We start from the raw sequence: 13,011 nt of genomic DNA, 5'->3' as shown, positions 1-13,011 counted from the left end.
CCGAGGGTTGCGATCCTGTTGCCGGTCCCGGTCCAGTACGGGCACGACACTGAGGATTGCGATCCGTTGCCGGTCACGAAAAAAGACAAAAAGGGAAAAAAAAAAAAAAGAAATTGGCTAGGAGGTAGCTGCCTGTCCAACACAGGCCACCGCCTACCACCATGTGTCAGTGTTGGGGCCCCCAGGCACTTTCCACTCCCCCATCAGCAGCAGCTGGAACCCCTATGGGCTTCCCCATCCCACCTCATCCTCTTCCATCAGTCAGGAAACCAGGGCCTAATCAAGCCCCTGAAAGAAATGCACAAGCCAGGAGTGCTCATGGCCAGTGCTGAGGCTCCCCTGGGCCCAAGCTCTGACCTCTGGGAGATTGTTAACAATGCAAATTCCTGAGACTTTCATGAACCACAGGGTGGGACTCAAGAACTATGGGGGTGTGATAGGTTCTCAGGGTGTCCCTCAGAGGAACCACCACCTGGCAGAGTCCGCCCCTGTCACCCTTGGGAAACAGCTTCCTGAGGCCCATGGTTCCCACCCCAGGACAACATTGGGGATGTGGTAATCAAAGCCATCCAGCCATATATCGACAATGAAGAGTTCCAGCCAGCTGCCATCGCCAAGGTGTCCAAGGCCTGCACCTCCATCTGCCAGTGGGTGCGCGCCATGCACAAGTACCACTTTGTGGCCAAGGCCGTGGAGCCTAAGCGGGTGAGGGCCGAAAAGAGCTGGTGGGGGACGGGCCTCCCAGGCTCCCCTCCCCAGGGTATTCAGCAAGCTGGCACTGTGCCCTCTGCTGGCAGCAAGCCCTGCGGGAGGCCCTGGATGACCTGGAGGTAACACAGAGGATCCTGGAGGAGGCGAAGCAGCGTCTGTTCGAGGTGGAGGATGGCATCGCCACGATGCAGGCCAAGTACCGAGAATGCGTTGCCAAGAAGGAAGAGCTGGAGCTGAAGTGTGAGCAGTGTGAGCAGCGGCTTGGCCGCGCTGACAAGGTGTGCACACCTCCTCCAGGAAGGCCTGCAGGCGTGCTCACTCCAGACAGGGGCTGGAAGGGCCCAGTGGTGGGTGGGTCTTGGGGTGGCTTCCACACCTCCTCTCTGGCAACCTCGGGGGCTACAGCAGGCAGAAGCCCAGCCTCCAGAAACCCATCCCATGGGGCTGCCTCTGCAGCTCATCAACGGGCTATCGGATGAGAAACTGCGCTGGCGGGAGACGGTGGAGAACCTGGAGCACATGCTCAACAACATTTCTGGCAACGTGCTGGTGGCTGCCGGCTTTGTGGCCTACCTGGGCCCCTTCACGGTAAAGAGCCCCCAGCTCTGTCTCTGACCATCCGCACAACACACAGAGGCCCTTCCTTGAGGTCACCTCCCTGAGGGGCAGCTATTCCCTCACTCACTCACCAAACAAGCACTTATCAGGTGCACCCTCTGAGCTGGGAGCAGTAAGGCTCCAGGGACCCAGCAGTGCACAAAACAGCCAGAAACCCCACCCTTCACCCCCCGGTGGAGCAGGCCTTCCAGTGGGAAAATACAAGAGCTCTCACACTTGTGCACTTGTTATGTGCCAGGTGTTTTTCCAAACATCTGTATGTCCCATTTAATCCTCACCATGCCCTTCCAGGTGGGCATAGTTAGCATTACCCTGCTTCACACATGAGGGGCTGAGTTTTGTGGAGGCCAAGAAAGCTGCCCAAAGCCAGACTAGAATGCAGGCGTCTGACTCCACGTCTGAGCTCTGACCTCTGCATGCAACTGCCAAGCACTATGGTGTAGCGGGAAGTGGGGAGAGCACCACAGGTGTCACGGTGGGGTGGCCCTGAGTCTGGTATCTCCCCAGGGCCAGTACCGCATGGCACTCTACCACCAGTGGGTCAAGCAGCTCACAATCCACCATGTCCCGCACACCTCTGAGCCAACGCTAATCGGGACGCTGGGGAACCCTGTGAAGATCCGCTCGTGGCAGGTGCCCACCCCAGGAATAGGAGTAACCAAGCCGGGCCTGTGTCGTGGTCCCTCCCATTCTCCTTTCGGGGCCTGGCTTAGAGATGCCTCCCCTGAACCCTCCCAGGCTGGGCAAGAGGGTGGTGGGTAGCAGAGAAAGTTGGGCCGAGTGCAGTACAGATGCTAGCTAAATGTGGGGCGAGGTTCTAAGGGATACTTTTAAGTGTGTGCGGTGCGGAGGTTAAGAAAGGTTTCCTAAAAGAAGTCATGACTGAGCTAGACCCCGAAGGGCAGGGAGAGTTGGCAAAGGGAGAGAACAAAGAGGCTATAGGCAGAGACTGAGCATGGGCAAAGGCCAGGAGGGCTGATGGGGTATGGGCTCCATGAATATGGTCCACTGAGTGAGGAATCGGTAGGCAAGAGGACAGAAAGGCCCAGTGAAGGAGTGCATCAGGAGCCACCCGAGGAGTGGAAGAGAGGCAGAGGGTCGGGGGGCTGAGACCTTGCCTACATTGTGGCCTGCCCCCCACCTCCTAGGGGGTGCAATAAGGAGAGGGACGTCCAAAGCCAAAGCATGAGGTTGGGAGTAGTTGATGGCCCAGGTGGCCCTGCTCATAGGAGAGCCCTGACCCTGTCTGGTGCCCGGCATCCCACAGATTGCTGGCCTCCCTAATGACACACTGTCAGTGGAGAATGGGGTCATCAACCAGTTCTCCCAGCGCTGGACCCACTTCATTGACCCTCAGAGCCAAGCCAACAAATGGATCAAGAACATGGTGAGGCCACCTGCCAGGTGCTGTTGCCCCATCCCAGCCAGGCTAGCAGTGCAGGGGGAGCAGCTGAGCCTCAGGCCGGCTCTCGGCCCCTACAGCCCCAACCTACTCCTTTCCCTGCAGGAGAAGGACAATGGGCTGGATGTGTTCAAGCTGAGTGACCGCGACTTCCTGCGCAGCATGGAGAATGCCATCCGCTTTGGCAAGCCATGTCTTCTGGAGAACGTGGGCGAGGAGCTGGACCCAGCCTTGGAGCCCGTGCTGCTCAAGCAGGTGGGCGTGTGGGGGGCCAGTGGGAGCCTATAGACCTGGACAAGGGAGACGGCAGCCCCCTTCCCCTGATGCACTGGCAAAGCTCAGGCCACAGCACCTGCCCATCTCATCCCACCCACCACAGACATACAAGCAGCAGGGGAACACTGTGCTAAAGCTGGGGGACACGGTGATTCCCTACCATGAGGACTTCAGGATGTACATCACCACCAAGCTGCCCAACCCACACTACACACCTGAGATCTCCACCAAACTCACCCTCATCAACTTCACCCTCTCGCCAAGGTAAACTCCCACCCCTCGGGACCCCCAAACATCAGCTCTGCCTCCACCTGCCCCACTCCCCCTCTCCCAAAAGGCCAGGACTTTTCCCCACTCAAAGGTTCTGCCAGCTTCCTCCCAGGCACTCTGGCATTCCAGGCCTTTCTAGCCCCTCCACCAGCTCCCCTTACCTGCTACTGTTTCCACCTAAGAAACCACACCCCAGCTCATCGTGATCTTTGGTCAGGGTCTCCCCAACCTCTCTGGCCAATACCAGGCGCTTGCCTCTTCCGGGCACCTTTCCTCTCCAGCTTGCCCTTGCTAGGTCCTTGTGCTCTCACTCCAGAGCTGTCTCAGAGCCCTGAGTTGAGCACAGTGTAGTGCCCTGCACCCAAGTCCTGCTTCCTACTCTTGCTGCCACAGACCCAGACACTATGGCTTTCACAGGCTATCTACACAGAGTCCAGCTCTCACTCCAGAGCTGTCTCAGAGCCCTGAGTTGAGCACAGTGTAGTGCCCTGCACCCAAGCCCTGCTTCCTACTCTTGCTGCCACAGACCCAGACACTATGGCTTTCACAGGCTATCTACACAGAGCCCATATCCCACAGGCCTGCTCTATGCTACTTCATTTCAGTGGCCACTATGACCCTCGTCATAAACCAGGGGGTGAAAACTCCCTTAAAGCCTGTCCCTGTTGATCACCCACTGCCCCCTCCTTCTGAGGAGTTGTCTAGAGATCCCAGCAGGTCACACATCCAACTGGCCAGCCCCTGCTGGGATTTCAGACTGCCACCAAGGTCTCACTGAGAGCTGGTCAGTTTGCAGGCAGTCTCCTGCACTAGCCCTGCAGCCTGAAATGGAGGCCAGTCCTCCCTGGCTGACATTGGCAAGGGTGCTGGGCTCTTGGAGTCCCAGAAGCATAGATGGATAGGTGAGCAGGCTCAAGCCTGGCCCTCCAGGTCCCACCAGTTATTATTACAGACATGGTGTTTCCTTTGCCCCTGGCAGCGGCCTAGAGGACCAGCTCCTGGGCCAGGTAGTGGCTGAGGAACGACCTGATCTGGAGGAGGCCAAGAACCACCTGATTATCAGTAATGCTAAAATGCGGCAGGAGCTGAAGGACATTGAAGACCAGATCCTATACCGGCTCAGCTCCTCCGAGGGCAACCCTGTGGATGACATGGAGCTCATCAAGGTGCTGGAGGCTTCCAAGATGAAAGCTGCAGAGATCCAGGTTGGCAACTGCCTGTCCACCCCACCTGCCTCACCCTACCTGCCCTAGGCCTGCCCCCTGCCCCCATCCACCCTCTGCCTTTTACTCTTTGCCAGCCTACCTGGGCCTGACCTGCCCCCCTCTACCCCCAGGCCAAAGTCAGGATTGCAGAGCAGACAGAGAAGGACATTGACCTCACGCGCATGGAGTACATACCTGTGGCCGTCCGCACCCAGATTCTCTTCTTCTGTGTGTCTGACCTAGCCAGCGTGGATCCCATGTATCAGTACTCCCTCGAGTGGTTCCTCAACATCTTCCACTCAGGAATTGCCAACTCAGAGAGGGCAGGTAGCTTGGCCCACATGCACACCAGGCTCCCACCCTGACACAGATATGACACAAACTCACACCCGTGCTCACTTGCACATACTCTCACATCAGACTCATGATACATAAGAACACACACACCACTCCCTTCCCTCCTCTCAGCCCCTTTACTAGGAACACCATATGCTCCAAGGGGATGCCCAGACTGTCCCTCTGGCTGCTGTGGAGACTGGCTGGACTGGGCTGGACCCTGGGATCTTCCTTCCTCTCACCAGTCCCCACACTCTGCCATCACCTTTCTGCCCTGCAGACAACCTGAAGAAGCGCATCACCAACATCAACTGCTACCTCACCTACAGCCTCTACAGCAATGTCTGCCGCAGCCTCTTTGAGAAGCATAAGCTGATGTTCGCCTTCCTGCTGTGTGTCCGCATCATGATGAACGAGGGCAAGATCAACCAGGTGCATGAGTAGAGAGACAGCCAGGTGGGCCCAGGACAGACCACTTGAGGGGTTGCCCTGTTTGCAGGGCCTAAGAGAACAGGTAGAAGGGAAAGAAAAGCCAGGCACGAGGGCAGAGCAGAGGGACAGAGGGCCAAGGAGACACAATTTCTTGGTTAAAAACAGCCAGGAGACCCCCGGGTAACTGTGGCCAAACCAGTGCTGTGAGCACAGGCCTTCTCAGAGCCTTGAATGTGGTGATGCACAGAGAGACAGTCCGCAGGAACAGACCATCCTGGTCCTCCAACACCTCTTTGGCCAGGAGCTCACACTCTCATGAAGCCCCAGGTATTTTGTGGTGCATTGGAAAGCCCTGCAAAGTTAGTGAGAAAGATAGCCACCACTTCTCGAGCCCTAACTGTGTGCCAGGAACTGGGCTCACAGGTACACTCTCCCCTAGGAAGTGGTCAGAGTTCTGATTCTTCCTACTTCAAATGAGGAGACTGAGGCCCAGGGAGGTTAAAGCCTTTACCCTAAGGGTACACAGCCAGGAAAAGGTGAAGCAGGGACACTAGCCCAGATCTGTTCGACTACCACCCCCAAGGGGGACTCAGTTTCTCTGGGTGAGAGTGGTAAAGGAGGTACTGATGGGTGGGGGTTACTGGAGGCAGGGAGGAGCTGGCCACAGGGCCTGGGCATCAGCCTCCCCCTGCCCCATGCCAGAGTGAGTGGCGCTACCTCCTGTCTGGGGGCTCCATCCAGACTGTGACTGAGAATCCTGCACCAGATTGGCTGTCAGATCGGGCCTGGCGAGACATCCTGGCCCTCTCCAACCTGCCAGCCTTTTCATCCTTCCCCTCTGACTTTGTGAAGCACCTCTCAGAATTCCGAATTATCTTCGACAGCCTTGAGCCCCACCGGTGAGCTGGGTCCCAGAGTATGGCAGGGTGGGCACATCAAGGGGTTGAATTCCTAGTAACAGGCCTGCCCAGGGGCCTTCTCTGAGGGGCCACCCAGGGTTGCCCTGAAGCCGTGGCCATATCTCTTCTGTGCCCCCAACCCTGTACCCCCAGGACACCCCACTCTTCCCTGCTGTCCAGCTGGCAGAATTCCATGGGCCAGTGGCCTCCTACAGGCTGGCTCTCAGGGAAAGGTGGGCACTGTTGCAGGGAGCCCTTGCCTGGTATCTGGGACCAGTACCTTGACCAGTTCCAGAAGCTGCTGGTCCTCCGCTGCCTGCGAGGGGACAAGGTTACCAATGCCATGCAGAACTTTGTGGCCACCAGCCTGGAGCCACGCTTCATTGAGCCTCAGGCAAGTGCTTGCACCCAGGCTGGACTAGTACTCTGGAATAGTCCCCAACCTGGGTCCCAGGGCCCTGGCTGCACCTGGATGGACTACATTGCAGCCTTTGCCAGGCCAGAACTCCTACCTGCCCCTCAGAGGCTCTGGGAGGTTCCAGGCCCCACAGGAAAGCCCCTCTGGGACCTCTCTGGGAGCCCCAGGATCCCCCTCCCTTGTCCTGGTCCCTGTGTCTCTTCAACCCCGGGTGGTCCCAGCATCTCTCTCTGCCCTTGCAGACAGCCAACCTGCCACTGGTGTTCAAAGACTCCAACTCCACCACACCACTCATCTTTGTGCTGTCACCTGGCACAGACCCAGCTGCTGACCTCTACAAGTTTGCTGAAGAGATGAAGTTCTCCAAGAAGCTCTCTGCCATTTCCCTGGGCCAGGGCCAGGTAAGAGCTAGGCAGGGAGGAAGGGCGTGGGCTGGGGGATGGGCCAATTGGTCTCCCAACACTCAGTGCTTCTTCCCCCACAGGGCCCTCGGGCAGAAGCCATGATGCGCAGCTCCATAGAGAGGGGCAAGTGGGTCTTCTTCCAGAACTGCCACCTGGCACCAAGCTGGATGCCAGCCCTCGAGCGCCTCATTGAGCACATCAACCCTGACAAGGTGTGCTGCCCTGCCTGTTACAGACCCACTGAGGCCTAATCATCCATCCATCAGGGACTGATGAGGCTTCAGTGAGATAATACTGAAAATCACTCAGCCCAGCCTCAGACACATAGCAAGCACTTGGTAACTGACATATGTACCATGTATCAACTAGGTTAGTCTTCTCAGTGGCCCCTGAATTACTGGTGCAAGGCATGATGTGTCTTGCCCAGGGCCACCCAGCACAGACCAGTGAACTTGGGACTTCCCAAAGCCCATATTCTTACCCAGTTGTCCATGCAGCATTGCTCAGCTCACTCCAGGGATGGAGTCAGACTAAGGCTGAGCCCAGGGACCCTGGGTAGGAGGGAGCCTGGTGTTGGGGCAGCTAACAAGTATGGGTCTCAACACTCATGTGGAGCTGTGGGCACCAGGTGCACCGGGACTTCCGCCTGTGGCTCACCAGCCTGCCCAGCAACAAGTTCCCAGTGTCCATCCTGCAGAACAGCTCCAAGATGACCATTGAGCCGCCACGTGGTGTCAAAGCTAACCTGCTGAAGTCCTACAGCAGCCTCTCCGATGACTTCCTCAACTCCTGTCACAAGGTGAGGCACACTTGGTGCATGCCCACCCTACCTGCCCCCATCCCCACCCCTCACGTGCCCTGCTCCCACCTCCCGCAGGTGATGGAGTTCAAGTCCCTGCTGCTGTCTCTGTGCCTGTTCCACGGGAATGCGCTGGAGCGCCGTAAGTTTGGGCCCCTGGGCTTCAACATCCCCTATGAGTTCACAGATGGAGACCTACGCATCTGCATCAGCCAGCTCAAGATGTTCCTGGATGAATATGAGGACATCCCCTACAAGGTGGGCCAGGAACAGGCTGAGGGCCAGGGGCAGGGGTCTTGGGCACTCATGGGGGCCCTCATCGATCTACTCCATAGGTCCTCAAGTACACAGCAGGGGAGATCAACTATGGGGGTCGTGTCACCGACGACTGGGACCGGCGCTGTGTCATGAACATCCTAGAAGACTTCTACAGCCCTGCTGTGCTCTCCCCTGACCACATCTACAGTGCCTCGGGTGTCTACCACCAGATCCAACCCACCTATGACCTCAACGTGAGCAATCCTTAAGGGCAGGATGGGAGACGGCCTGCTGGGCTAGGGTTCTGGGGTGCTGTGAACATCTTGGTGCTGGGTGAGAGGAGATGTGGCCTCTACCCACCAGTAGCTTCTTTTTATTTTTATTTTTTATTTATTTTTATTTTTTATTTTTTTTAAGGCCTCTACCCACCAGTAGCTTCTTTTTATTTTTATTTTTTATTTATTTTTATTTTTTATTTATTTTTATTTTTTTTCCTTTTTTTGTCTTTTTTCGTGACCGGTAACGGGATCGCAACCCTCAGTGTTGCGCCCGCACTGCGCTCAGTGAGCGGACTGGTCTCTATATGGGATCCGAACCCTCGGCGGGAGCGCTTGTCTTTTTTCGTGACCGGTAACGGGATCGCAACCCTCGGTGTTGCGCCCGCACTGCGCTCAGTGAGTGGACTGGTCTCTATATGGGATCCGAACCCTCGGCGGGAGCGCCGCCACACTCTCAAGTGCCGCACTCTACCGAGTGCGCCACCGGGCTGGCCCAGCTTCTTTTTATTGATTAATCTATCCCACAAAGACAGCCATGGTGAAAGAGGCGGAGTCAGTCCCTTCTCCCCAGAGCTTGGGCTCTGTGGGGAGAGGCAAACTCCATCTCAGCCCCTCCTGGAGTGTGGTTATTCAGTGAGGATTAGGGTAGTTCCTCCAAGACATTAACCTGACCCAGACTGTGCAGTCAGGGAGGGCTCCTTGAAGAAATGATGCTTCACCTAAGATGTGTAGTGAGAAGTCATGAGCCAGGGCTGGGTTGGGTGGGTCATCAATGCAAAGGGCCTGTGGCAGGAAGGAGTGTGACGAGTTTGAGCAGCTAAATGGAGGAGCAGAGAACTGGATGGCAGTGAGAAGGGGCCTGGGAGGGAAGCGAGGGAGACACTAGTCAGCACCTCAGAGGCCACGCAGTCTTGAGAACAGGGAGATGCATAAATGTTACAACCAGGGGTGATGAATGGGGGACAGGACAAATGGGGATGTGTTCAATTGGAGGGGTACTCTGAAGGCTGGAGGTAGAGCAAGGCAGAGGCTTCAGTTTCAGCCCTCCTACCTCCTAGGGTTACCTCTCCTACATCAAAGGCCTCCCGCTCAACGATATGCCTGAGATCTTTGGCCTGCACGACAATGCTAACATCACCTTTGCCCAAAATGAGACTTTCGCCCTGCTCAGTGCCATCATCCAGCTGCAACCCAAATCATCCTCTGTGGGTGGCCAGGGCCGAGAGGAGGTAGGTGGTGGAAGGGGGAAGGGGCCCAAGGACTGGGCTGGGGCAGGGTCCACCATCCTGCCTGCTGCCCTATGGCAAGGAACTTCGTGCATGTGGGATCCTACAAGGGTTAAGGGGGGCCAGCCCTGACACCCCGTGTCCCTTTGCCCCTGCAGATAGTAGAGAATGTGGCCCAGAACATTCTGCTCAAGGTGCCTGACCCTGTCAACTTGCAATGGGTGATGGCCAGGTACCCTGTGCTGTATGAGGAATCAATGAACACGGTTCTAGTACAAGAGGTCATCAGGTAATCCCCCCTGCCATACCCCCGTCCCTGAGTCAGTGGCCACTGGGCTGTAGAGAAATGACAACAGGAGTTACTATGGGCCAGGCACCATGCCAAGTGTTATACATGCATCCTCTAACTCAGCCACTTTTTTTTTGGCGGCTGGCAGGTATGGGAATTCGAACCCTTGACCTTGATGTTGTAACACCACGTCAGTCACATTTTTATTATTCTCATTTTATAGATGAGTAAACTGAGGCCCCCAAAAGGTTAAGTGACCTGCCCAAGGTCACACATTTGCTAAGGGCCATAGCTGGGATTTGTACCCAGGCTGCCTGACCCAGCTCTATACCCTTAGCCTGTATGTTCTGCCATTGTTTTTGTGTCTGTGGCCCTGAAGCATAGATACTGCCACATGACCCCAGTCCACTGCCTATTTCCTTTCCACTGGCCTCACAGGTACAACCGCCTGCTGCAGGTGATTACACAGACGCTGCGAGACCTGCTCAAGGCACTCAAGGGGCTGGTTGTGATGTCCTCGCAGCTGGAGCTGATGGCTGCCAGCCTGTATAACAATACCGTGCCCGAGCTCTGGAATGCCAAAGCCTACCCATCGCTCAAGCCTCTGTCTTCATGGGTCATGGATCTGCTGCAGCGCCTGGACTTTCTACAGGCCTGGATCCAAAGTGGCATCCCGGCTGTCTTCTGGATCAGTGGCTTCTTCTTCCCCCAGGCTTTCCTGACAGGCACTTTGCAGAACTTTGCCCGCAAGTCTGTCATCTCCATTGACACCATCTCCTTCGATTTCAAGGTTTGGGCACAGGCAGGGCCAGGTCAGGTGACAGCCTGGGATACAGCCCAGGCAAGGGGGGCACTGAAGCCACAGCTGACAAGAAATTGGGGGACCCCTGAGCAGGAGGGTGGGAAGGTCTAGGCCAGAAGAGGCCATGTGCCCCCTGGAAATCCACACAGGCAGGGTACAGACTGCAGGCCACCAGCTAAAATGGTGGGTAAGTGATGGGCAGGCAGGCAGCAGCTCTCAGGAGGGAGTTTGTGCCTCCTGACCAAAATCCTATTCCAACTTCTGTTAGTATGTTGTGGCTATGTTTGTGTGCCCATCACAGGTGATGTCCCAGTCACCATCAGAGCTCAAGATAAGGCCTCAAGTAGGGTGCTATATCCATGGGCTGTTCCTGGAAGGTGCCCGCTGGGACCCAGTGGCCTTCCAGCTGGCTGAGTCTCGGCCCAAGGAGCTGTACACAGAGATGGCTGTTATCTGGCTGTTGCCAACCCCCAACCGCAAGGCTGAGGACCAGGACTTCTACCTGTGCCCCATCTACAAGACGCTGACCCGTGCTGGTAGGGGGCCCAGGGCAGGGAGCCTACCCTACAAGTGGGGGCCCAAGACTGATCCAGCCCAGCCCAGCCCAAGCCATGTAGACTGAGCCAGGCTAGCTGAACAGGAAGGCTGACAGACTTAGGTCAGGAGAAAGCCAGACTAGCAGCAGACAGGTTAAGGCCCAGGAGCTGGGCTCAGAGGCTGTGGGGAGGCCCCTGAGCTCACCGCTTGCTTGCCTCCATCAGCAGATCCACCTTGGGTCTTGGGAGCCTATGACTCTCAGCCTGCTATGTTCAGAGGGGTAAATGAGGCCCGGAAGAGGGGTGGACCTAGGATGGGTCCATCAGAAAATAAACAATGGCGTCAACTCTCCCATCCCTATTTTAATCCCAAATTCAATAACCCAACAGGCCTGAGCCTTGGCCAGACCCACTCACCAGGCAGGTTTCCTCCTGTATCAGGGCTCCCTCCACATCCTCAACTCAGTCTGCCAAACCCACTGCCCTTGCCCCTACCCAATCCCTGCTATAGTAATGACAGCACTAACTAACCCTCCCCTCCTTGCCTGCTCCAGGAACATTATCAACCACAGGCCACTCGACCAACTATGTCATTGCTGTGGAGATCCCCACCGACCAGCCCCAGCAACACTGGATAAAGCGTGGTGTGGCCCTCATCTGTGCCCTGGACTACTAGACTTGGACAGAAGGACTGGGGTCATTAAATTTGAGTTTTCCAAGCAGTCCAGCTGTGCCTCAGCTGCTTGCATGAGGTCCCCTGTGTAGGACTCTGCCAGGGAGGTGAGGAGCTGCAGCAACCTCAGCAGAGAATGCAGTTAGCTTTGGCCTGCTGTGTCTGTCCAAACACAAGGGAAGAGATGCATACCTCCCAGAATGCACTAGGCAGGACTAGAGGCAGCCCTGTCTCCTCAACCCACAGCCCCAGCAGCTCTCCAGGTTGCAAAACCACTAGATCTGGTGAAAGATACACCCTCTCCCCTTGAAGTGCACCTTGTCCACAGCCCACCTGAAGCCCCTCCTCAGCCCAGTTCCTAAATCCCAGACCTACGGTCCCAAAGATCTCCAGCCCAGAAGGCCAGAGATGCCCCAAGAATGCATACTTCTCACTTCTGTGCTCATAGGGCCTTCGGCCCAGGTCTAACAGGTGCCTTGTTCCCACTGCAGCCTAGCCTACAAACCTCAGGCCAGCAACCAGAAGAGGGTTCATTTCTGAGGAGAGTTTTATTCATTCATTGATCCTGTATTTACAGGGGTCAGAGGGATCAGGCCATACTCAGCCCAGAGAGGCAGCTGCGACACCTGCCAGCCCGCCCAGTCACTATGTACAGATAAAGGGCCTGCCTGGATCACCGCAAAGCCATCTGGCAGAGACCATGGAGCTATGTCTGGGGCCTGAGCTCCAAGAGGCTGTGCTGAGTCCATTATCTCTTGGCATCAGGCCCTCTGGGAACACAGGGGCTCCAATTGGTTGTCTTGATCCTGCTGTCCCCCACACACTGAGTTCCTTGCAGAGACTGAGGAAGCCAACATAGAAGGGAGAGCTGAGTGATGCCAGCTTCCTGTAAGCAGCTCTATCTCTGCTATCCCTAAGAGGAATGAGACATAGTAATACTGAGGGGATAGGCAGAGGCTCCTCTGAGCCCCAGGCTTCAGGGACAGAGCCAGGAGCCCAAGGTAGGCCCATAGCCAGGGCCACAACACTGAAGGCAAAGAGCCCCTAGCCTTGCTGCAGAGAGCAATTTTGACAAGCTCAGGCATAACTAAGAGGGCAGTCTACAGGCTACCGAACAGTTCAAGCACTTCTCTCTGCTCAGGCCATGGTACCCCAACAGATTGCTCATCCCAGCCTCGC

General features: G+C 56.4%; 1 protein-coding gene across 1 annotated transcript in view; it reads left to right on the top strand.

Moving 5' to 3' along the window:
• DNAH1 (dynein, axonemal, heavy chain 1) overlaps nt 1–11,881 on the top strand; it is an 85,020-nt gene extending 73,139 nt beyond the window's left edge. The window contains exons 56-77 of the mRNA XM_008572575.1: nt 538–705; nt 798–989; nt 1,168–1,299; nt 1,837–1,962; nt 2,597–2,716; nt 2,837–2,986; nt 3,111–3,271; nt 4,257–4,482; nt 4,614–4,809; nt 5,099–5,250; nt 5,953–6,149; nt 6,399–6,543; nt 6,810–6,968; nt 7,052–7,183; nt 7,600–7,770; nt 7,849–8,028; nt 8,106–8,282; nt 9,365–9,535; nt 9,691–9,821; nt 10,260–10,611; nt 10,925–11,159; nt 11,714–11,881. Of these exons, the coding sequence (XP_008570797.1) occupies nt 538–705; nt 798–989; nt 1,168–1,299; nt 1,837–1,962; nt 2,597–2,716; nt 2,837–2,986; nt 3,111–3,271; nt 4,257–4,482; nt 4,614–4,809; nt 5,099–5,250; nt 5,953–6,149; nt 6,399–6,543; nt 6,810–6,968; nt 7,052–7,183; nt 7,600–7,770; nt 7,849–8,028; nt 8,106–8,282; nt 9,365–9,535; nt 9,691–9,821; nt 10,260–10,611; nt 10,925–11,159; nt 11,714–11,835 (3,795 nt within the window). The 3' untranslated portion in view covers nt 11,836–11,881. The remainder of the gene's footprint in view (nt 1–537; nt 706–797; nt 990–1,167; nt 1,300–1,836; nt 1,963–2,596; nt 2,717–2,836; nt 2,987–3,110; nt 3,272–4,256; nt 4,483–4,613; nt 4,810–5,098; nt 5,251–5,952; nt 6,150–6,398; nt 6,544–6,809; nt 6,969–7,051; nt 7,184–7,599; nt 7,771–7,848; nt 8,029–8,105; nt 8,283–9,364; nt 9,536–9,690; nt 9,822–10,259; nt 10,612–10,924; nt 11,160–11,713) is intronic.
• The last annotated feature ends 1,130 nt before the right edge of the window (nt 11,882–13,011 follow it).

This window comes from Galeopterus variegatus, unplaced genomic scaffold, assembly GCF_000696425.1.
Source record: "Galeopterus variegatus unplaced genomic scaffold, G_variegatus-3.0.2 Scaffold806, whole genome shotgun sequence".
In the NCBI taxonomy this organism is placed as follows: domain Eukaryota; kingdom Metazoa; phylum Chordata; class Mammalia; order Dermoptera; family Cynocephalidae; genus Galeopterus; species Galeopterus variegatus.
The sequence above is the reverse complement of the archived record's forward strand: the minus strand, read 5'-3'. Positions and strand labels throughout refer to the sequence as shown.